The 24,924-nt window shown below is 44.3% G+C and overlaps 1 protein-coding gene across 2 annotated transcripts in view; it reads left to right on the top strand.

The window, feature by feature from the left end:
• LOC311421245 (sphingosine-1-phosphate transporter SPNS2-like) overlaps positions 1–24,924 on the top strand; it is a 134,923-nt gene that overhangs the window by 24,818 nt on the left and 85,181 nt on the right. For both annotated transcript variants that reach the window (XR_014684764.1, XM_084492930.1), the window contains exon 2: positions 10,471–10,536. Coding sequence is in view for 1 of the 2 variants with exons in the window: in XM_084492930.1 (XP_084349056.1) it covers positions 10,471–10,536 (66 nt within the window). In the remaining variant the exon portion in view is untranslated. The remainder of the gene's footprint in view (positions 1–10,470; positions 10,537–24,924) is intronic.

Raw genomic sequence — 24,924 nt, 5'->3', positions numbered from 1 at the left:
ATGTCCCAAGGGATAGTTCGTGAAATTTGGTATCAGTCTGAAATTCGTGCAAGGAAGTCAGGCAGAGCTGGGTCTGTCACTGGGTGATGTTGAGGTGGAATTTAGCAGCATCGAACGCTCAGCTACGTCCTGGCATGCTGCAGGAAGAACTGGGGTTCACCTCCCACAAAGAAGGAAGCGTGCTATAGTGGTTTATCCACGGGAAATGTTTCCTTTCCTTCCACCCTGGTCTTTCCTTCAGCATGGCAGTAAATTTTTGATTCCTTGTTTTGCCTTGCAGCCGTTAAAAGAGGCAGGCCCATCAGCACTGTCGTATCACAGACAGCAGGCACTGTGAAATCAGACCTTTGATCAAAGGCCTTTGTGATTGCAATATCAGAGGCTGAGTAGCCTTTATCACCTACCCACAATCTACAAATAAAGTTTGAACGAGGAAAGTGGTTAAAATGGATCTGCTTTCCCATCACAGAAATAAAAGCTACCCGAAATCAGAGAGCCTCTCACTTCTAATAACAGCAACAGCAAAAATGTCCCTGTCTGTTTTTTATTTGGGATGCACATGTCTTATAATTAATCTTCCTTCTACTAATTTGCCTTTCATCTGGGGCTCTTCTAAGCACTTCACAAGAGCATAATAACCAAGCCCTCCTGTATCTGTGACAGACATGATTATTGTTATTATCTTCATTTGACTAATGTGGGCTCAGAACCTCTGCGGGATCAAATAACTCACCCAAGGTTAAATAGCGATTTAGTGTCAGGACCTGGAGCAGAGCTGCCCTGGCTCTTCAGCCTGGGCTGAGCTCAGGTTTTGCGAACATGGGTGTGTGAGCAGTGCACGTCACTGTCCTGTTACCAGAGCCCTTTGGTAGAGGTCCCGTGCTGATGCAGCTCGGCAAAAACAAAGTCACAGCAGTGGAGGGAGAGCTTCAGAAATTGCTGTAGCTCACCCTGGATAAAACACTCTGGGACAACCCCTGTTTGTGCTGTGAGGATTTCCTGGTGTCACTGCCGTTGCGTGGCTACATGAATGACCCATTCCAATTATAGAGAAGCCCCAGCCCTCGTGCTCATTTTAGATTTTAGTACACGTTGCTCTCATCTAACCGCATGCCCCCATGCAGATAGAAGGTTTTACATACAGCTTTTGCTGCCGTATTGGCTATCAGACGTAGCAGAGCACAGTAGGTTCTTTAATAGGTCATGCTTAAGAAGGCAGGGTGATGTATTTAAATACCTCCTATGATAACGCCAAAGCTGGTTCCTTTTATCTTTTACTTAACAGTGCTGTGGGTGAGCCCTGGCTTCCTTAATGAGCTTTTGTGCCCCACACGAATCATCTTTGAAATCCCCGCGTGCTGTGCTAATTCACTGAACAAAACCACTCACCTTGTCAGCTAGATGAATTAAAAGACGTTGGGGTTAGGGTAACTAGCGCAGCACCATGCTCAGTCATTTCCTAGCACAGCTTGACCAGTGCCCAGGGAGAAATACAAATGCTGAATGTGTGTTCTTAGTGTGGGAGGTGCGTGCACACGTGTGCGTGCACGTGAGGAGCGTTGTGTTGCTTCGTGCCTAGGGAGGGATGTTTTCAGTCAATGGGTGATGCTGAAGTTGGCAGAAGAGCTTTTCTGCCCATTCACAGCTTAAAAAATGCCCGTGATTAAAGGACTGCTCCCGATTAGAGCACAGCGAAGGCTGCTTTAAATAGCTACAGAAAAAGCACAAGGCAACTCCAGGAGACTGCTTTGGCAGTGTGTAGTAACATACTTTCAAGTCTCATCTGCAAGAAAAATGTTTCCCTCAGGTCATGTGTGGATATGAAAAGAGCTCCTCAAAACAGGACCTTTGGATTTATTGACATTGTGTGCTATACATCGATGCACTGTGCACTAGGATTCCTGCGTAGATCAGTGTGATGGGAGAGCACCAAGCGAATACAAGAATAGGGAGAGGGAAGGAGGAAGGGGATGGGGGATGATCATAAGGTGGGTGAGGAGACCTAGGGTTCTGGTTATCGTGCTCAAGAGAGAGCACGGAAAACAGCGGGGTACAAGGGAGCAGCTGGCAAAGGTGGACTTGGAGCAGCTTTATCCTCCTTTCTTTATGCAGGATGACAGACTCCTAAGCCTATTTGCCATGTTCAGCAGCAGTGTCTCTAAGATGTTTAAGGCATTTAACACCAAGAGCTATTCTGGGATTACTAAAGGTAGGGGAGATACTTGTATCGCCAGTCAAAAGCTTTTTCATCTGCAAGTTACAGCAGGAAGATTTAGGTAGCTACTTGAAACAGCAGGGTATTTTCACATGTTTCCTGTCTTCTTAGAAGTGGGCTGCAGCGCCAAGTTGGCATTGGTGTTTTAGCAGTGGAGGATATGCTATAGGCAATTCCAGCTTTTCTTCCTTTTGCACTTAAAGCCTTGTGATCCTATCCAGATCTAGGTCACAGAGGGAGATTTGTGCAGTGGACATGAACTAACATTAAGAAGCCACTTCTTCAAATTCGGATGCAGCTTGGCAGGAGCACTGGAGATGTGCTTGTATCCCCCCGTGCTGATGCCAAGCTGATTACCAGCCCTCGTTATTACCCCAGGACTGTGGCAGCAGACATATCACGCATTCACTTTTAAACAGTGGTGGTTGTGCATGGCAGAAACCTGCTTGGAACATGTTTGCTGTTGTGCCTGGTGGCTTTAACGCCTTGCTGCTCTTCTGCAGGCCACTTGGTACAGGATACCTCTGCATCTGGAATCTCCTCCGTGTTTTATAAAAAAAAATCCCTCTCTGCAGTGAAAAGGCTGGGAAGCCCCTTGCAGCTTAATACCATTATGCCAGCACGCCCTGGACAGCTTGCGATGTTCCAAAATAGCTCTGAGGCATTGCTAAAGAGAAGCGAAATGCAAACAAGAAATGAGATGTAGTCACTTGGAAATATGTCCGATCTGAGCGCATATTTTTGCGGATTTGATAGAAATCTTCTTAACTGGAGAAATTAGCTGTCATCTGCTGTAAATCACAAGTCACTAATTACCCCAGTTGCTCACTCACATCTCAGTCTTCCTTGTTATAAAAGCGTGAGGCTTTAGAGGGGAGGGAGTGGGTAAAAACCCCTCACTGCCTGGAGTCAGTGACAGAGAGCACAGAAGCTTTCTTCTGTTAGCCTTCCTAACCTTGAAAACGGCATTTTTTTTCTTTAAATAACTTTATTAAACTTTCTGAATTTTATTATAATGACATGATTTACTGCCAGCCCCAGAGGAAGAGCTGCATGCACCCAGAAGGTGCACGGGATAGCACAAGCTTTGGGTGGGCTTCCTGTTCCCACCCCGCATGTGGGGCTGTGTGAGAGGCTGAGATAACGGCTGGGGAATGAGGCAGGCAGCAAACTGACCACATAGAGGTTGTGCTTGCACAGAATTAGGTCGAGAACGATTAGCTCATGTCATGCACACCATTAGTGTGCAGCTTAGTACTGTTGCAATATTTGCATGTACCTCAGCAGGTTCCAAAGCAGTAATATTTTACCATTAAATAGCAGTACCTATTTACTAGGTAAGCGATATTATGTTGTCAGTAAGGCGTGGCAATATGTTTCAAATGTATTTGGTTAAAATATAAGCAATAAGATGTGACAGTAAAGGCATCAAATTGATTAGAACAAGAGCCTAACCATTGCACGGTATCTCCAGAAGAAATAGTGAATGACTCTTTTGTAGATTTTGCCTAGCCAGAAAACCATGAGAACGGAGCTGTGAAGTCCATAACCACATCCATCTAAAGCCAAGAAAAATCTCCAAAATCTATCCAAAGAGAGGTTTTGTAGATGCCTATTTTCATTTGCTTGCCATTTGTGGCTCATGCCAGGTTCCTGACTCACTGTCACTCCGCTACGGTGATACGCTGAGCTTTCCAACAAAGCAAACAAGGGGGCGGTGAGTCACCGGCTGCATTCGTATGTGCTTCATTTGCTCTATCATTAGCTATACTGTTTTTGTTTATTTTAATTAGCTCATGCACAAAGTCTCGGAGATACATTTCGTTGCACGAATTAGCTAGGCTGCTTAGTCTTCAGTAAAGATTAGAAAGCCAGAAGACAACGAGCATTTTGGGTGGCAGGTCCACCTTTTTCTGCCATAGTGTGCCTACAGAGAGTAGGAATGGGGGGAATCTCTGAATTTTCCAAGATTTGAATAAGTGGGACAAAAATGTCCTTATTTTTTTGAGGGTCTGCTGTTTCATCTGGAAATTTGTGAAGCCTGTAGCCTTTTCCCTCAGTAAAGATTTTGTTTCTTTCTGTGTTAGAGCAGAAGTATTACTGTGCAAAGTGTGTCTCACTTGGTCTGTATGCATTAAAAAACTACAAAAGGCGTCTGAACTGAGTGCTGATAGAGAAGATGGGTATGGGAGAAAGGTCTGGCCAGCTTCGTCTGAAAGCTGCTAATGATTTCTGTCATCTCAGATGACTAATGCAAACCTCGGTGACTAGTTATGTTTCTGTTTGTTGTTTGAAGTTACAGCTTCTGATTTTTCTGTTCCACGTAAGGAATCATTCCAAGCCTCAACAAACAAGTTTGTTTTTAAGCCCAGGTCTAGGTGCCAGTTCATTTTAGCCTGTCTTTTTAGCCAAATCACGTAATTTGTCTCTAATTGAAGTCTTTCCTGGGCTTGTGGGAATTGCAAGGCTGGTTCAGATAGGCTAAGGCAGGAGTCTCAAAGTGAGACGAGGCAGGGGGGAAATTAAAGATCTCTCTGGGAGCTCTATGGCGGGGAGGAAAGGAAAGCAAAGGGACACAGCAAGCTCAGTCTCAGATGTGACCCGTTTCCTTTTGTAGTTTTACTGGTGAGAGCTGTTGTTGTATTGGATCACAAGCAGAAATTCATCCATGTTCTGGAATTTATTTAAGCTCCTGGACCTCTGTTGGCTGAGGATTCCATGTTCTCCATTTGACAAGGGCTTCCTTCCCAGCCATAGTCCTGGGAACAGGCCTACACTGTAATTAGGGAGATGAGGGATTTGATTTGGGTGTGGTTTTGCCACTGAGGCACCCAGCATTTGGCAGCCACAGTTGCATTCAAAGTCCTACTTGTTTTGTTTTGATTTTTTTGTTTTTAATCTGAACAGGACTAGCTGTCCTGTGCTGCCTTCCCTGGACACCCTGACCCTGTGTTAATGATGCCTTGTGCTAATCGATTCTACACCTGATGAATTTTTTTTATATCCCCTCCCACTCTTGCAGGCAATTCTGTGCTAAGACTTTGCATGCAACATTACAGTGGATTTCTGGCTATATTAGGGAAAACATCATTTATTACTACTTACTCTCCGCCAGAGAGAGAGAAGTGTTTTTGTTGTTGTCTTTTAATATCTTTTCTTCTCTAAGCCCTTGGCTAATTGCATTCCTGATTATATATTTTTTTTCCTAAAGCTTAATTACTTGTTACATACCATGCAGGTAAGCCAATAGCCTTTGGGAATGAATGAATAGCTCAGATACTTCCCCACTGATATTACAATAATGATAAAAACATTGAATGGAAAAAGTGGGTGTGACAGGTGGTACTAGTCTCCGAGGGTAGCGTTGTTTTTCTATTCAGAATAGGAATGGCAATACAAAGCAGACAGAAAGTTTTGTTTCATTTCCCAAGCAACAGTGTGCTTAGCAGAGTGTGCAGCACCTCTCCTCTTGTGAAAGCCCACTGAAGATGCTGTTGGGGAAAACCAGCAAGTCCTCTCGTGTGCTGGAGCTCCGGGTGCACGTCCCTGTGGTTCTGACCCCATTTCAGACCCAGATCCATTCGGGACCTTCACCCAGTCACCTTTGGGAGCGTGCAGGGGGGGTGGCCTCTCCCACCCTGGGGCGCTCAGTGTCCGTGGAGGCTTTGAACTCTTATTGAACACTTCCTTGGACTGGGTTTTGTTAGAAGATTTGTTAACAGCAGCTTCACGGCCTGTAAGTGACGGCAGCATTGGGCCTGGAGACCCTGGCTGGCTCAGAGCTTTGGCTCAAGCTGCTGTGCTGGCGTTGCCTCCTCACAGTGCCTCTATTGCTCAGGGAAACCCCTTCCTAAGCACGCCACTGTGGGTGCTGGCAGTTTATTCCAGTGCTTTCTAGGTCAGGAGTTTCTTGCCTGTCAGCGTGAGCAGATCTTAGGAAATCCTTGTTTTGATTTGTCATGTTGCTGGGTTTGTTTTGTTTGCCTGCTTTTCTCCTAATTCTGCAATGTTATTTCAAAATCAAAGAGGGCTGTTTCATCAATGCACACTGTCATGTCCTGCAACGGTGGAAATGAGTTTTGCAGAAGGCAAGTCTGTGTGTATGTCCTGAGGAAGCTCCTGCCGATGTTTTTGAGCAGGACATCACCACTCATTTAGCAATACCTAAGCAGCAGCCCTGCTTCTTTTGCATGCAAGACAGGGAATGCTTTCATGGCAGTCCAAAGAAGGTGGTACCACACTTCAGTTCTCGACTTGCGAGTTCTGTAGCAGTGGGAATTTATCTTGTGGTACAAATATCAGCGGGGCTACCACCGTGTTGTTCTGCAGCTGAGTATTTAAATAGGGTCCAAATTGTGAAGCCTGCATTTAATAGCTAGTGGGTGGCTGAGCTGTAGCCAGCTCGTTTGAAGCTTAGGGATGTGTGTGTGAACTGCAGTCACACCTTGGGGTTGCAGAGAAGATATAATCACAGAGACCTCAGAATAAACTTCTCCCCACCTAATCTTTTCACATGTCTCTGAACAGACAGGTGTGTGCACCACTCCTCTGTCTGCTTAATGCATTATTTGAAGCAGGTTGAACATGGCTGCAGGCAAGAAGGAGAGCCTGATGGTAACGAGGTGGCTTGTGTTTAATGGCTAGGAGGCCAGGGCTTGGCCATCCCTGCCCGGCTGCCTCCACCTAAGGGAGCTGGCCCCAGAACCAGGGAGCATCACCTGGGAAGGAAAACGCCTTCGTAAGGAGAGGCAGGTGCACCAGGGAACAGAGGAAAAATACTTGTTGGTACAGTCTGCTCTCTTTGGGAGCTAAGAGAGTGAGGCTGGGTTCTCCTCCATATTCTCTGAGGCTTCCCCAAAGAGAGGTGCAAGGCCAGGGCTGCACCAGGGCAAGGAGAGGGTGTGAGTGTGTCAGTGCCCAGCTGCTTCCCAGGGAAAGCAGTGTGCCGGTTCCTTTCAGACACATAACTTTTCCCCATTAAAAGATACCATTTTAAGTGTTTGTGCTTTTTTCAATAAGTATACTGGCCAGTGGGACTGCAGCACACAAGCACTGCTCAAAGAACACCCATTGAGTTACCGAGGCAAGTCTCAGGGAGCTGAAACCTGTAGCATTGGTCCCGTAGCTTTGCACTCCATGCACAGCCTCACTCTGTGTTTGCCTTGGAAGCAGTTGGAAATCAAAGGGGGGTGTTTTGTTTTGGTGAGTGGGAAACAGGGCTCTCCCAAGGGAAGCTATAATGTCATTTTGCTTTGAAATTGTGATTTCAGTGTGGCTGAGCATATGAACACTTTCGTACCATGGCAACTCTTTATTCATGTGTAAAGGTTAGGTTAAGAGCCCGTGTTTCATTTAAATATAAAGGGTATCCAAGGCACTCTTCGCATTGGTTCTGCTACAGAGTAGTTCTGTAAATGATGGCTAACACAAGAAACGTCTGTACTAAGGTGACCTTCTGTTCAGAGCAGCTTTTTACCCCATAGCAGATTACCATCAAGTCCTGCAGCTTTTGGTTTGTTGTAGCTCTGGCCAGCAGACAAAGTGTGTCCTGACATGAGCTTGCCTCACGTATGATCAGCACCACCCACCTCCATGTTTGCAGCCCGACCTGAGCACTTCCAGGAAAATTCTTCTTTCCCAAAGCATTTCCTCTAAATCAGAGATAACCTAGGCCATTAAATGTGGGCCTGCATTCCTCCAAGTTGGGTCTTTCGTGCTCACTGTTTGTGAAATGACCATTACAGAACAGGAGGCCACAGCACTCTGCATCCTGTACTGGGCCCTGGAAGCCCTCAGACACTGAAGGCGGATGAGGTCAGCCACATTCCTCTTCCCCATTTACTTGACATTCCTATCTAACACTCCACACCCAACCACCTTTTATCCTCCAAATTGCTCTTAAAAGTCCTCTTCATGGCCAGTGCCCACAAAAATCCCACATGTCTTTGTCAGGTGCTCAGACACCAGAGCAGTCCCATACTGGGGCCTAGTAACCTAGTAACCTATCTATTAACCTGGATGGGGCTGGAGGATCTAAACCCACAGGCAGTCATAGTCATCGCTCAGGGTTTCCAATCCTGTCTCTGTGCCCATCTCGATCAGCACTCCAGGTCAGGTGCTGCCTGGGTTTCGTCTCTCCAAGCTCCGCATCAGCATTAATAATGGCTGGTTCAGCTGGCGGGGTGCTTTGGGGAGCTGGCACCACATTTCCTGTATCTTTGTTCCGTCCTGAGAATGCCAAGTGTGGTTGAGGAAATAATAGGTGATAGCCCTAGCGTGTGCCATGTAATCAGACAGACATCCCAAATGGCTCTCAGCCTCGCCAAGAGGCTGTCTCGAGGAGAGTGGTGCCTGCTGTTAGCTGCTCATGGCTGTTTCCAGGTCCTCCAGACATGTAAGCATGAACTTTAATCCAAGCAGAGCCTTGTCAGTCACACGTGGCGGCTTCCCTTTCCTGGATTGCATCAGGAGCTGTGAGACACCCGGCAGCACATCTCCAGGAGCAACACCATCGCTGTCTGGAGCCTGGATCCAGCTGCCTCTGCCTCCCCATCACCTCAAAGCAGAAGGGAAAGTCAAAAGCTCTATCATTTTGCTGTGTTCTCCCTTGGTCTATCATTGCTTAATTGTATCCCTGAGCTTTATTAAAGTTTGGGGTGAGTCATTGCCATGCTGAGGTGAAAACAGAGCTGAGTGAATTTAGGAGGAGTGTCTTCCCATGTGCTGAGCAGGAGAAATCCCACAGCAGAGAGAAACTCCTATCACTCCATAGGTGTGTTGCATCATCTGCTTGCTCCTGCCTCTAATTTAATGCTCCAAATCCCATATCAAAACACCTGGAGTCCAAAGAGAATATAAAATAGACTTGGAAGAGGAAATTCATGCCAATTAGACATGCAGATCTCTCTTAATCACCTGAGATCTTCTTCCAAGCTCATGCAGGCCTTGTAATTGCGGTGCTATGTTGTTCTGCTGCATTGCCTATCCACAGAACCCACTTCCTTCTCCACCGTCGGAGTGAAGTTATAAGTATAAGCCAGGGTGGCTGCACTTCAGTGCCCTAATTGTGTTTCCTTTATGGCTACAGTAGTTGAAGCTGGTGAAGTACGTTGGAGAAAAGCACTACAGAACTGCAAAGCCATTGTCACAGCATAGGAAATTTCTTTGGGATGAACAGAAAGACCTCTCCCTCGCTGTGTAGGCATCGTTACAGCCCCTTGCACTTGCTGTTCTGGTTTGTGGTGCATGTCCAAAAGAATTCTTCTTTCTGAGGCTATGGCTCCTATCACCTCCCAGGCTGCTCCTCCTGGTACCTTTTGGTGGTTTCGTGTGCCTATTTGGCATTGTGGCATGGCTGGGAATATGCTGCTGTAGGCAGGGCAGGCACCTTGGGGTGGTGGAGGCAGCTCTGGACATGTGCGTGTGTTCTCATTAGGAGCTCATGTGCTCTGATCAGTCACCGGATTAGGAGCACAGCTTCACACAGTAACCGGGACTGGACGGGACCTCTGCAGATAATCTAGTTCAACCTCTCTGCTCAAAGCATTCTTTGTAGTTCCTTTAAAGCTAAGTAATCGGTCACTTACCCACCTTTATTAAGTTATTTAAAATATATTTTATGAATATGTTTTGGAAATGAGATGTGCCCCCCCCTCCCCTGCAATGAGTTAAATGTAAACTCCCATCTTTGCTCTCCTCTTGTTAAAACTTTTTAAGTCTCCTTTTGTTAAAACTTTTCTTGTTAAAACTTTTTCCTGGATTCAGTTTAATTAATTAATATATTTATTTATTGAGCCATTTGAAGCACCTAAGGTGCAGAATCAAATTTCCCTGTGTTTCTATGAAATAACAAAAGCAAGGGATCTGGATTCTGCAGTAGTGTTGCTGAAGGAAAGAAAGAAAGAAAGAAAAGTAGAAACCAACAAAACAAAAACACCAAAAATAGACAAACAATGAAACCCCAAACCAAATGAAAAAACTGGTCTTATTTAAGAAGAAAGGAAAGACCAGTTTCCACAAGGATTTCATCCCCAAACCCTTGGCATGATGTTATATCTGCTGAGCTATGCTGTTACTGCAGTAGCTTAAAACTATTGAGTGAGCATGTATAGAAAATAAGCCAATGTGCAAACTTTAGAATTTGTATGTCTAAAGGACTCAAATTTGAGGCTTTGCGTATGCTTCCCGAAGTGTTTGAGATGTATGCTTTTCAAGGGCTGTGAAGGTATTGAGTTTCTGCTCTGTTTTCCTTGCAGGTGTGTTACTAGACATCCAGCAGCACTTTGGAGTCAAAGACAGTGGGGCTGGCTTGCTACAAACAGGTAAGAGTATTTGTTTTCTTGCTGGTTTGGTAACCTTGCTCATCTCAGAAGGGTGCTTTCAGATTTCTTCACTTAAGGTCTTTGGTATGTTTGCTGTGAAATGCACTCTTACGAGGAAGAAGAATGAGGATGTGGTTGGGGGTTGTTTTTTTTAGTGGGGGCGTTGTTTTGTTTTGCTCGCGGGCAAGAGGTCAGGGCTCAATGAGTGCAGAATGAGCCAAGAACAAAGGAACCTAATGATGTTATTTATGACAAATTCAAATAAGAGATGGCTACCTAGATCAGAAAGCTCATGATAACCCAACAGCAGGATCCTGTTGTTCTTGCTCAACAGAGGTCACTACTAAGTATGAGGTGTGATGCCCTTCATGTGTTCTATGGAGAATCTGCTGAATGTACAGTAATTGGGAGAACAGTGTGACACAAAAATGTAAAACACATCAGGACAAACACCTGAGGATGAAAACTGCAGGAAGTGCTGACAATCATTTATGCTACCTCATTGATTAAAAATACCCCTGTGATTTTGGTGACATTAACATCAGACATTTCTCTCCCTGTATTTAAGGAAGAAAGATAATTGAAATTCTGATGTCTGTCCTTTTAATGTTGCAGACATCTGCAGACAGAGCTGTACAACCCCAGGATTAACCCAGCTTTTCTGGCCTGTGGTCCAGAGGTGGTTTAATGGAGTGGCTTTGTCAAGGACTAGAGTTGATGACACTGAGTAGCAGTCTCATGACAGCACATTTGATCTTATGGAGAGTTGAAAGGACTAGCCACACAGCAAATGCAGTATTTTAAGGAGAAGAACAGTCTGGTTTGGAAGCTTCTGACAGAATTATTAGTTGGAGTTGTAGAAATGTGATGCTGTGGTTGTCCTGCCATTGTCCTCTGCCTGAGGAAACCACCCTGGAACAATTGTATCTCTGAAAAAGTTCGAATTTGATTAGGGTTAAAAATAGCGGGGCAGAAGGATGCTTTTCCAATCCATTTTTTCACAGTGATTACCAAATGCTCACCAGGATCTTGTGTGTGGAACCATAGCCAACAAAAAGGTGTATAAAATGATTCACTCTTCATGATCACACTAGAGGTGAGAATGTTCTGGAGCTCCATCAATTGGCCATAGGTTTCAGGCTATTTGAATCACTGCAACATTTCCTCCTTGTTATTTTCTACAGCCCATATCATAGCAGGTTCCTCATCTGTGGTTAGAGCTTCTTGGTAGTGTTGCAATACAAACAATTAATAGTAGTCCATATTAGGGCTTTAAAAATACTCAGGGGACAGCAGAGTCCAGCTAAGCTGGTGTGTGCAGCACGCGTCCAGAACAGAAGGTCTGAGCTTTACAAGTGTAACTGATCATAAGGAGCATCCACCAGTTATGCCCAAAGTGGCACTGGGTGTCTGTCAGGCTCTTTTCTACACCAATTATTTGTTTTTATTTATGGTGCTCAGAGGAACAGATCCTCAATGTATCATTAGACATGAAGTGCCTTCAACAAAACATTCTGGTGGAAAATGGCACTTGCCAAAGCACATATATAATCTTCATTCCTCTCAGTGGATGAAATCCCTCTGCAGATGATTTACTGACAGCAAGCAAGAGCTAACCTCCAACGGGGCATTCCATTTGTTAATTGCAAGATGTGTTATTTATTTCTCTAGCAAATGTACAGGGCATCTGAAAACAGCATCATTGAGATATTGCAAGAGTGCTGCTGAGTGTGTCATGATTTTTGTAATCAATAAATATTGCTTTAAGAAAAGCAACATTTTCTCTTGTTTTTTGCTGATCTGAAAACGGAGGGCTTGACTTTGCCCCTGCTCTGTAGATACTGATGTATTAATCACAGTGCCATCACAATCCAAGGAAACGACTGTTCACAAAGTAATACACCATTTCGCATAAGTGAGGTTAGGGGCACATAACTGAAAACTTATTAAATGTATTACTTCAGCTTAACAAATTTCTGCCTGGCAGCTGGCCCATGGCCCATGCACTCTTGACGCTGGCAGAATAAAACATGCTGGCCTAAACTGCTGTAAACACTACCTAAAATCTTGCAACTATTCTCCAAGTCTGACCTCTCTAAGTGTGCAGACTGAGGGAAATGGATGCAGAGTGTTAAAGTGTTTGGCCAAGGTTGTAAAGGAAGCCTGCAGTTGAACTGGGACCAGAACTGAAGTCTCCCAGATCTCTGTCTTAACCTTGAACAGTTCTTTTCCAAGCAGAGAGTCAGAAATATCATCTTACTCCCAGGAGACGGTCCTGCTAACTAATTGAGTGATATGAGACGAAAGACTGCTCATCCTGAATATGTCCTCTGAATAAAGAGTAGATTAGTCTTCAGGTTGTTAATCCTGCATCTCAATGAGTCCTAAATTAATTTACAATGTTAATGAGGGGGAGTGAAATGTGGTATTCTCTGTTAGTTCATATCATTCATCAAACAGGCTTTAAAAAATAATAAAGAAAATCCTTTTAACTGAGAAAAAACAAGGCTGCTCACAGTGCTTTAGGAAGAGATGGTGGAGAAAACTCAAACAGCAAGGGGAAAAGAAATCCACCAAAGGCAATGTATCGCCCTGCAGTCATACCATAACCCATTCTTTGCAGGCACAACCAGTCTCTTAGCTCCCTCACTCCGAACATTCAAAAGCCAATTCATGCACTCTCAGCTTCTGCTGCTCTCTGGAAAGCAAAGGTGACTGCTTTCTTAGGAATTGCCAAGGCAGAATTTGAATTTTCATCTTGTCTTATATTAATCCCAAGATACAAGATATTTGCCTAGGAGATATAATGAAAACTGGTTACAGGAAAACTGTAACTCCCTGCACAGCAAATTTGCAGGGACGCTCCAGCCTCATCCATAATGGAAAGGAGCAGAATGTGGTAGCCTCTGTAGCAAGGATCCCATGACAGCAAAGGACACACTGACAGATGTATCACAATTGCTGCTTGCTCGGTAGCGTTGTAGAGTAACAGGCATATAACTATGTTGATTTCAGAGCCTCAATTATGCCTTAATGATACTAAAATTCTTCCCTTTTAAAGCTCTACATGCGCACAGTTATATAAATAATAGTTAAGTGCACTTAATGGTCCTACAGGTCAGCGTCCAAGCTTAATTGTTTCCTTTCCTTTCTTACTGGTTGCCTTTCCCAGATGGAGAAAGGATAATCTTGACTGATCTCAGAAGGTTATGAGGCATCTCCTTGCCCACTTGAGTAGAGACAGTAATTTGGACTTGCCAAAACTAGAGTCCTCTTAAAACACAAAGACTGGGAGTATGGGGAACAGACTTATCAAACTGCTTCAAAATAGCGTTACTTATATCACATTTGCTTCCATATGCAATTAGCCCACAGGAGCAGTGCCCACTACTGCACTGTTTTTCACTGAATTTTCTTTCCCTTCTTTCTTCATTTTTTGTGCTTTATTGCTCTGCCTGCTTTCCTTGCCCTTGAGTTTATTTTGCTTTGCATCTCTTTCCAGTGTCTATTTAGCAGACCAGAACTCTAATAATAACAGTGCCTGGCTCTCAGTACAGTTTGTCTTCTGTATATCTCCGGATTTTTTACATAGGAGGGAAAATGAGGCTTGCCCTGTTCTACAGATGGAAACCAAAAAAAACAGATGGGAGAAATGTCCTGCCCAAAGTCACACAGCAGGCCTGAGGCAGAGCCAAAATGAGAACTGCAGTCCAGTTCCTGGACACAGCACTCAGCCAGGGCAGTGGTTAGACCCCGAGCTTTGGTCCTTGTTAATGGCACTGCAGTCTCCTAGCCTAGGCAGCTCAGGCTCTGGGGAAGGAACATTAAACAGTGGGGACTGCCGCAAGCAGAAGCTGTGAGCCATCAAATGGAGATTATGGCAAGGATTTTGTTAAAATTCAGAATTGTTGTTGTCAGGAAGAGCATAGGGATGTCATTAGAGCAAATCCCGGTAACCAGAAGTTTGTACCGCCAGGTCAGAAGCTAAGAAATGTGAGGCAGTGGAGATCTGGATGGGAACTGCAGCTCTGAAAGAACTTGTGTCTGCACACAAAGAGAAGATGGGCACTTCCCTGAATGCCTTTCAGCCCCTGTTTTTCCCAGGAAGCCTAGGTACTTTCTTAAGTCTCGTTGTGGGCTGATTTTTCTTGTAAGGATCAATTGCAACTAAAACTTCTGTTCATTTGAAAAGTGAAACTTTTACCCGCCGGAGTTGCCCTACCTTTTGAGCTAACCTAGCCTTGCAGTAGGTTGCAGCCTTGCAAGGCTGTTAGCAGCTCTGGCGTGCTGTGATTGCATCAAGCAGGCCAAGGGCCTGTGAAGTGGGAAGGAGACTTGACATAGGGGAGGGCATACGGTAATGATGAGATAAACCAGACTTACCAGAAGGAAGGTTTTTCTTTCAACTGCCTTTGACTCACGTCTTGTCATTGGCTTATGATGACAGTTGATACTGCTCTGACATTTTTGATGTATTCCAAACAAAGCCCACTGCCTCTGGATGAGATGCTAACCTTGAATATGAGTATATTACGTGATCTGTAGGTGCCACATGCTTCTTTCCTATTCTACCATCTGCTTCCACCTGAATAGATGCTGTCTTGTTTCCCATCCATACTGTGCATAACCCAGTCAAATCTTCATCTTTCACTTCTTCCTGCACATGCTTGTCTGTTCTCCTTCCCTTGCTAGAGCAGAGGAACTCATCTTTTGGACATCTCCCTGTTTTCTATTTAAAATTCACAAGCTTTCATTTTGAGTGAATGTCTTCTCCACATCACAAGGAGAGCACTCCCCAAGGCCTGCTATCTCAGGTGTCCCGTGCTATTGCAAGACAAAAGGTGAGGTAGAAAGCTTTGTGGCTGCTCTTCTTAATTTGTGACTGCAAATGGTTGGGACCACCATGCCTTACCCAGAGCAGCTCATACTTCTGTCATCTCTTTCCCCAGCCATGCCAAGCATCCTTACGTCCACGTTATCCCACTGGGGCTCTGGAGCTCTGAATGCCAGGACAGGGTGGATCTCTCTTTGTGCCAAAATCAGATCCTCAAAGTCATATAAAAATGAGTAAAGCCTCTTTCCCCATTTCACCCTGTCTGATTTTGTGTAACTTTTTCAGAACTTCTCCAATATTCTGTAGATTGATGGTAATACAGGGATTAGGGCAGTTTGTATAGGACAGCTTGGTTTTAAGCAATAAAGATGAAGAAGCAGGACTCTGTTCACACAATGTGCCTCTTCAGGTTGTTTATTTACCAAGGTAGGGTGACCTGAGATAGACCAGAGCCTGCTTATTGCCCGCATAAGTCCTTTACACATTCTGGCAGGCCTTTTGTCCTGTGTGCTAGGATGGTGTCCGACACGCCAAGAAGTCTGGGCAGTCTGAAGGTCTGATTCATGAAAGCACTTAAACGTATTTGGAAATCTCTTTGCAATCAAGAATGAAAGTATTATCTTGAATCAGTGAGCAGGTTATGGGAAAATGTGTTTGTGCCCTAGCCCAGTCCCGTGTACACTGAGGACCAGGCTATAAAAATGCTGCTCACAATGGGAGCGATCGCTAGACAGCCCTATATTGCAAAGTAAATAGTCTTTGCTGCGGGGAGAGGGACAGGGAGGGGAAGATGTCCTTGGCTGCTGCTAACAGCAGGTAAATACTTGAGCCAGGGTTGCACTTTGTCTTTTTATTGTATGTGTCAGCAAGTGAGTGCAGGCTCCTAGAACAGGGGAACTCTCCAGACTGGCTTGTCTTCATTAACGTCTTGATTTTATGGCGCTACATGACCGCTAACACAACATAACAATTCATTTCCCTGTCCCGCCTTCCTCTGCAGAAGGAAGGTTTGCCCTAGCTGTTGGCCTTTCAGCCAGGGCAGGTACTTGGGCTGGTGTTGCAAGAGACTCTTGCACTTGTGCTGCCTGTGGCGTGCCTGTTCTTTAAGCAGATACTGGCCTATTTCCCCTCAAGCTGTAGTTCCAGCACCTCTTGCCAAAGCTGTGTTCATTTCGGTAATTTATTATAAGTTTGAGGGGAGAGATTTCCCACAGATTTTAGAGAAGTAGTTATCATTCCACCCGAATTTCTCATAGTTCTTAACATAGCCAGCTCATCTCCCCCTGCAGATGTTCCTCAAACCTCAGAATTTCATTCTAGCTCTTTATGCTGGAAGAGGGATTTTTTATTGGGATTGTACAGTGCTTTTAACCAACCTTCTCTTAATACCAGCTCTGCAACCTCATACAGCAGTTTTCTGCAAGGTATCATGTGTATCATGCCCAAATAGTTCAGAAGGGCCAAACTTGCTGCCTTTTGTTATTTACATTTACACTGCTTTTGGACTTCTGAGAGAAGGAGATGAACATTTGAATCATCTTAAGGTTTTGTGTTTTTTTTTTTTTTTTTTCTTTTTTCTTTTTTTTCTTTTCTTTTTTCTTACTGTTATTAGACATCTAGTGGCTACCAGCTGCTGAAAGAGAGAGGTGTGTACTTGTATTCAAGACTTCACATTTGGCTTACTTTTTATCCTTCCCCTGTGTGATGACACTAAAAGCTTTTGCGAGTAAGTGGACAACCTGCTGAGCTTTAATGCATGCTTTTCATTGAGTCTGAGAGTCTGATCTTCAAGTATGGTGAGCAGAGGATTGTTTCTATGTGATCTAAACCAGAAGGAGCTCTGTATTCCCTCTTTACTCTGATCTGGATCTGTGCATATTTGCTACTGATTCCCGTTGAGCCGTGTAAAGGTATGTGTTAGCCCAGAGGGGAAGATTTTTTGTCTTGACATGGAGAGAAGGAGGACATAGGCCTTCTATGAACTCAGGGTAAGAAAATAGACCTAACCTTTACAGTGCATTCTGTATATTTACTGTGCTTCATCCCAGGGGAGCCGTGAATGTTTTTCGCTCTTAAAAGATTTATTTTAGGATTGTTTTGGTTTTGTGTTGTTCCTTGCACACATCTGAAGAACTCTCATTTTCTTCGAATGCAAACCTAGAGCTCTGCAGGGCTGTGTTGTGAAAAATGTAAGCAGTTATGTTCATACGGGGGGGCTCCGATCAGGTGATAAAGAGGTCAGGCTTGGCCTGTGCCTGCTAGGAGATTTCCAAGCTAATTTCGTGTAGTTGGAAGCGATGTCGGAGGAGGTGTTTGATTTGAAAAGAGATCATTTGGATAAACCAAATAGTTTTGACCCAGTGTAAAAGAGCTCTGGAGCACCAGAGGTGCCAGCTTGCTATGAAGCAAAGTGCATTGCTGTTATACATGTAACACAGCAGGCACCTCACAGACTCTGGAAGTATAGGGGCATTTCTGTACTGGGGGAATGAAATACTAGGGTTCCGGACCAATCCTTGTGGTTGTTTTATTTCTCTGATGTCCTGTCTTGAGTTCCCGGTGATCTAAACATTTGGCTTTTCCTCCAAACTAATGGCTCTCAAAATTCTGGGGCTGTGCACCAAACCACTGTACATCCTTACAATCAGATTTTTATAGTGTATTTACAGTAATTTTTCCCATCTGCTGATAGAAGGTTGTATGGCAAAGACCAATTTTCTCTTTAAATTATGCAGGGAACCTGCTTTCAGAGGGGAAATATTACTGACCACAGTCATTGCTTATCCCAGTTTGACATTAGTTCTCACAAAAAATCTGAGTGTACGTAAACATTTTTGGCTGAACGCTCTCTTCAGTTGTTTTCGAGTTTTAGTCAAATGGCTGTGAATGGTGTAGGTTCTTAACAATCAAGTCTCAGAGGAAAAATAACCAGTTATTTGATGGGATGAATAGTGGAAGCAGGCGTTCACACATGCTGATGTTCTTTGCTGCTGCAAGCAGGGAAATGTCTTCATTTTCAGCAGGAAGGATCTTTCCAGGGAATGTTCAGTCCTGATCCTTTTATTCCCCCCACTCAGTTACACATCAAGTTATTCTGAATTAAAAATTTAGACAGATTTAACCATTTCCTTTAACAATTTTCATGCACTGATGTTCACAGCAATGGGAATTATTTTGCATAATCTCTTTCTGCATCATTCTCCTTGCTCTTTGTAGATGCACTGGACTGGGGATGAGGCGATTCTGATTTATGCTGTTGTGGGACAGCAGTGTTGAGCTGAGAACAGTAACAGTAGCATGATCCTTCTGCAAAGAGTTGCCTTAAATAAATAAGAAGCTGCAAGAACTTTATTTATTTATTATTTGAGATACACTAAGTAATTTTAAGTGGATGGTTACAATAAATTACTATTAGGGTAGGCTTGGAAGTGAATTAGGGAGGCAATACAGATAAAGCAGTTTGAACTTTGATTTCTTTTCACAGTACTCCAGTGGAACATGCTCCAAGTTATTTGGTACTGGCTTTTTCCTTGCCTCTATCCACCCTATATTTGAGGGGTCCTGTTGGGGTTAGCTGTCAGCTCCATGCTTCCATATTCACCATGCTATAGTTTTTCCAACCTACCTGGCCATATAAATAACATTAAAAGTGCCAGAGTTCTCTTGGCCATGCCTTTTGAGCACTAGAAATCATTGGCAAAGTCTGACAAAGAGAGGTGCTATTTCATGGGAGCCTCTGTGACTAAACAGAGCCAGGTAAGGAACATGGGTGAGTTAAAGAAAACAAAAGGTTTTTTTTTTTCTTACTCTGGAATGCACAGGGTGCTTGCTTTTAGAGATCCATGCGTCACCAAACCAAGTTGCATTCAATTTAAGCATCTGGGCTGTTTTTAAAAGCAGTCTCCTATTTTACAGGTGTGGTTTGGGATATATAAATGCTTAACTAATTGTGACTGCAAATCAAAGTAGTTAAGTGGCACAAATAGCACCAGCAAAATTGCTCCCAGGGTAAATTGCAAGCTCAAAATTAGTGACTGAGTTGAGGATCCTTTAAAAACATGATACTAAAAATAGGTATTAGTTCAGAAGGGCTGATGTAAAGAGTTGTTATGGTGAGAACCATGCAAGTGTTTGACTAGATAAATCCACCTCCTTCATCAATCTTCTTGAAGGTAAAACTGCAGAACAGGAACATGAAAATGTCACATCAATTTTTCTTTTTTTCTTTTCTTCCCCTCACCCCCATTTTTAAATTGACATCTTCTACCAGCAATGCGCTGCCCATATGACATCCCTGCTGCAGGAGTTCACAAGAGCACTGCTAAAATGTATAAATCTAATGCACTGCTCTGTTGCTCCAGCTCACGGTGCAGAATTTAAGCTATCAGCTCTGCAGCTGCTTTTGCTTAGTCATGCGGCCTTAGAACGATGATCCATCTCTAAGGGCTATTTGATTTTATTTTGCATCTTTTATAAAAATGATGAAATCTTCTCATGAAGAAGCCTACTTCTGCAGGATGTTTAGCTTCACAGATACCTGCCGTGCCCTGCCCAGATACCAGCCCTACAAGTTGGCTGCCATGCTGAAGGTGCTGGGGGTTTGTTGGCTGCAGGGGGGCTGTAAAAAGACTGCACAGAGAATCAAATGCAAGATCCTGCATTGGATTCAGCGTCCTGTACGTGGGCTGTCTGGAAGCTTCTTTTCTCTCTTCTTGTCTTGTTGAATGAGCTGCTGTACTTTCAGTTTAGCACTAACACGTGCCAGGTATTTTAGACATGGATACAATCAGCGGAACCTTGTAGAAAGAAAAAATGGCAACGAGCTGAAGTCTGCAGCAACGACTCCACTGGTGATCTACATCAGTTTTGCAGGCTTCCCGTGTCCATACAGGTGGTTTGACATTTCAGTGTCTGGCCACAGAAATAAGGAGATTCCACGGGGAGACTGTGTGCCTTCGTGAGGGAGCCTTGCCTTTGTGTAAGGACACACCCTGGGAAAGCACGGGGGCCTGGTGATGGCCAGAACACATTTCCCTGTTTGACACACACAGTGAGTTTCGCAGCCTGTGCTAACAGAAGTGGTGGAAAATAAAATTCTTTTCCTGGTTCTTCGAAGTGTGTGACTAATGGTTTGCATGGACATTTTGACTTGCTAATAAGAATTGCAGCACTGCAAAAGTCCTGCTTGGTATCTCTACATCTCTAGATCTCTAGATCTTTGGCTAGAGCCAGAGTTGGCCCTAATTTTTTTTTTTCTTTTCCGCATTCCTACGTACCAGCTGTCCCCAGAAGTGCTACATTTAAAACCCCAAGAAGTTCAGTTTGCTTTGGATTCTGAACTGAGACACCTGAGCTGACACCCCAGCCTGTAAATCCCATTCCGTTTCTTTTGGTCTCTACAGGCAGCTGTGAGAGTAAGAAGAACAAGTAGGGTCTGTTAACTTCTCCAGGTTTGTCCATCAGTTCTCAGGGAATTATTATTTGTGTGATACGAGAATAGGGAGTTCTGTGGAGGAAAAGTGGATTCTTTTGATAGGTTGTTGTGGTTCATGTGCAAAGAGACTTGGCTGCGTATTGCTTACTCGATTCTACGTGTACCCTTGTGTATGGGGGGTGTCCGAGTTTGGGTGTGTGAAGTGGAGCAGAGTTCAGCACCCTCCGCAGAGAGGACCTCCCAGCTCCTCACAAGATCACTGAGGCTAAATCCATAACCGTGTGTTTACCCTGCTGGTGGTGAATTGTGCTCCATCAGGTGTGGGTCTGCTGCTGTCCCCTGCCTCCTCCAGCTGCTGTCACCAGCCCAGAGATGCAGGGGGTTCATTTCTGCTTTTCCCACCCAGAGCCTTCAGTTACTTCCAGCTGTGTGCTAACTGCTTTGAAACCCATGAATGTAATCATACAGCAAAGTATTAGCAAATGTCATACAAAGGTGTGTGTGTGGAGGGGGGGGGGTGCAAAATAAAGAAAAAAATATTTAAAAGAAAAGTCTCTTGAAAAAAAAAACAGGAGAGAGAGAATTTTCCTGCAAAGCAGGTTGTCCAAAGTTGCCTGTGTTCTCTGAGGATGTTTCATGGCAGCAAAGGTGATAATACAGGATATTATACAATAAATGTTGAATTTTCTCTAAAAGCTCCCCAGTGAGATACTTCAATCATCTGCTAATGTTATACCTCCCAGTGGCTTGAACAATGCAGTGTATGACACTGAGCTGCAGAAATGTTTGCATTGTATGTAAAAGATGTTGGGTTTCCTTGTTTGGACTTACGGAGCTTGATCTTTATGAGTTCTTAGTCCAGAAACTAGGCTCCTATGTCTAATCACCAGGTAGATAAACTGCTGGCAACACCAGAGCAAGTTTTCCCCCAAGACTCAGTTTTCGGCTGTACAGGACTGCTAGTAGGAGCCGTATCTGTCATCCTGGGAAACTGATGATGGTGTGGTGTCTAGGGAAGGGAATGGAGCAAGTGCTGAACTCAGACTGTCTTTAGACGGGCCACCAGTCAGTCATCACTCTCACCTCCTACATATTTAGGCCTGATTGAAATGGTCTTTTTTAATACGTTAACAATCCCCGAATTCACCAAATATTGTCTTTCCTTTTTCCCATTAATGTAACTGATGAAGCATAAAGGCATTGCATTTGCAAACCTTGCGCATTGCAGTATTTATTTCGAGTAGTTGTTTTCTAAGAGTACTCATTCTGCCAGAAATATACTAGTGAGAATAAATGTAAAAGCAGAGATTATTTAAAACAGGAAGGTAGTCATGCACAGGCTATCGAAGCGACTATTAACCTTGGGTTCTTTTATAGAGGTCATGTTCTTTTATCCAGGGATGCACCTTCGGTTGCCAAGCTCGCTCCTGGATCTGCAATTCGGCTTGCTATGGGAGTGTTTGTACAAGTCAGGGATACCTTGGAAATTCTTCTGGGTAATAATCTCAGAAATAACAACTGTCAGACAGATCCCCAGTGCAGGCTCCACCGTAGTTATGATTATTTTCCTTTTGCAAACCATGGCAAATTAAAGCATTAGGAACAACGTCAGTATTTGAACAATTTCCTTAAAGAGGTTTATCGCTTTCTGAAGGCCACTCAGAAATACGTCCTCTTTGTCTAAATTGCTGTTTATAAAAGCAAGAGTCAAGAGCATTTCCAAATGATGCCAGCCAAAACAAATCAATGATTAATTTCTGTGGAATCACGGTGGCCACGTGGAGGGCTGAGAGAGGCTTCCTTCCATGCTCTTCACAACCCTTCTTTCTTCCATGCGTTCACAACCCCTCCGCTGTGCTCAGGCCACGGCTGTTCGAGTGGTGATGGTGGCTGCCCTGTGCTGTGCTGGCTGCACAAAGCCATGGGAGGTGGGATGTTGTAGGGTCTTCTGTATGTTGTAGGGTCCTCCAGATGTTGTAGGGTCCTCCTCCGAACTTCTCTGGCTTGCTCCCATGTCTTGTTAGACATTGGGTTTGGGTGGGTGCCTGGAAAGCCTGTCTGTTGTGGCTAAGAGAAGCATAGGTGGAATTACGAAATGTGCTTTCACAGAAAGGGAAAGGAGCATGGTACCAGCTGGGAGTCTAAAGCCTTCTTTTTGGCCAACGTTTTATCCTCCTCTATGGTACATCCAGCCTCCTCCCTGACCCCACGGTGCTGTAATGGTTCGGCGTTGCCTTTCCTGGCCCTTGCAGCTATTGCTGGATCCGTTCTGACCAGACGCGCAGCATCTGTGACTGCAGGCGTAATGACTGGGGACATAACATAAATAAGAAGCAGTTCAGGGTACAGGATAAGTGAGAGCACAAACGGTTCCTTCCTTGCCTTTTTAGAGAATTGGTGACTCATAATGAAACTAGACAGCAAATACTTCGTTTATACTGGCGACACTCTTGGCCAATGTGTCTGGCCCGATTCGGCCAGCCCCTGCCTCTGTGTGCACACATTTTGCCTTCACATGCCTGCCCCTCACTTCCCCCTCAGGGGACAAGTTTTAAAGATAATCTGCGTTATTCGTTTGCTCATTCTTAAAAACGAGGGGAGTGTAAAAGCACGTGAAGGCAGGTTGTGTGTTTTATCTTTTCCTCGTAATGCAGAAGCAGTCAGCAGAGGTCAGTTGCTGGGAACCACTCTGCAAACTCACCGGCGAGCGGTTAGCTCGTGGAAATGAAAACCACCAGGAGTGTTGTTAGGGCCGGAGCTTAAAAGGCTAGATCTTCATGTGGATAACAGATTGTAATAATAATCTAAATTAATTCTTGGGAGGGAGAGAAATCCTGAAGCCTGAGGGCTTAAACCAGCCTCTAAGTGATTCAGCTGCCTGCGTAGGGATTTTCTGTACTTTCCTCGGAAGGATCTGCTCGCTGTTACTGTCACAGACAGGATACCAGATTACACGGCTTTCTTATCAGTTGCCATTGTTCTTGTGTTTTTATGAAGTGGTCTCCTGAGGTTACATGAAAGGTCTTTTATTGGGGGATTCATTATTCTGTGTACAGTGGCAGCGCCTTGGGCAGAACGACGGACACTGCCGTTAGGGAGAAACTGGGAGATTCCATCGAGAGAGCAGCTCTCCCATTGCTGCTTTGAAATGAAACCCAGCCAGCACTGCAGAAAGTTCCTCTGTAAAAGGAATGCAGTTTTGGGTGGTAGCTTACATAGCAAGAGCTGTCATTGAGCTAGATGCTTCTGTATTTCACATCTTTTCTCTACTTTTCTGCCATCTCAGAAAAAAAGCAGGAGCAGGACACTACACCGAAATTCCCTCTGAAATCAGCAAGCAGTATTTTAGAAGTAAGGGTCTGGGGGGCGGCGTTAAGAAATGTATGTGCTTCCTCCACAAATCTGTCTGTGAGAAGCACTAAATCCCCTGGGAAAGGGGAAATTTGGAGGAAAAACTTTGAGGGAAGTAAAACCATCCCAGGCTGCTTGCTGGATTAACACCCAGCAAAAGCAGTTACCCACAGCTGCTTTTATATCCACATCGTCTGTGAATTTTAGCATGTGTCTATTCCACAGTGATTTCTATTCCTACAAAAAGGGAGTTAGTGTAAAGCCACACGTGGTGAAATTTTAAGAGCAGTACCTCATGGCAGTGCTGTGTACACCCGAGAACCAGGTAGTGAATAAAAATCAGCTACATCAGATGTTCTCGCCAAGCTCTTGTGATAAGGGGTAATATTTTCACCCTTTAAAATTCAGTTTAATCTGGCAAATATTTGCCTTCCTCCAGATAACTCAAGGCAGATAGCGTAAGAGCAGGGTGAAGTTGGTCTGTTTAGAGATCTGAACTGATCTCCATGAAGGAAGTTGGCTACAATACAGAGATGAATCACCATTTTCTCCCTGCAGACCAATACTTTTCTTAGTTATTGAGGTTATATTGCTTTTAAAGGATACAGTTTTCCTGATCTGCCAAAAGCACTCTTGAAGATGTATATGGCTTGAGTTGGAAAGGTAACAATTCTGCAGGAGAGCAATGCGAAAGGAGTTTGCTGCCAAACCCTGGCACACTTTTCTTTGCACGTGTAGAAGCACACACTGTGAATACAAGTCCTTGTCC

The sequence above is a fragment of the Aythya ferina genome (genome assembly GCF_964211825.1).
Source record: "Aythya ferina genome assembly, chromosome: 19".
NCBI classification, from domain to species: Eukaryota; Metazoa; Chordata; class Aves; order Anseriformes; family Anatidae; genus Aythya; species Aythya ferina.
This window is presented reverse-complemented; position numbering and strand designations above follow the sequence as displayed.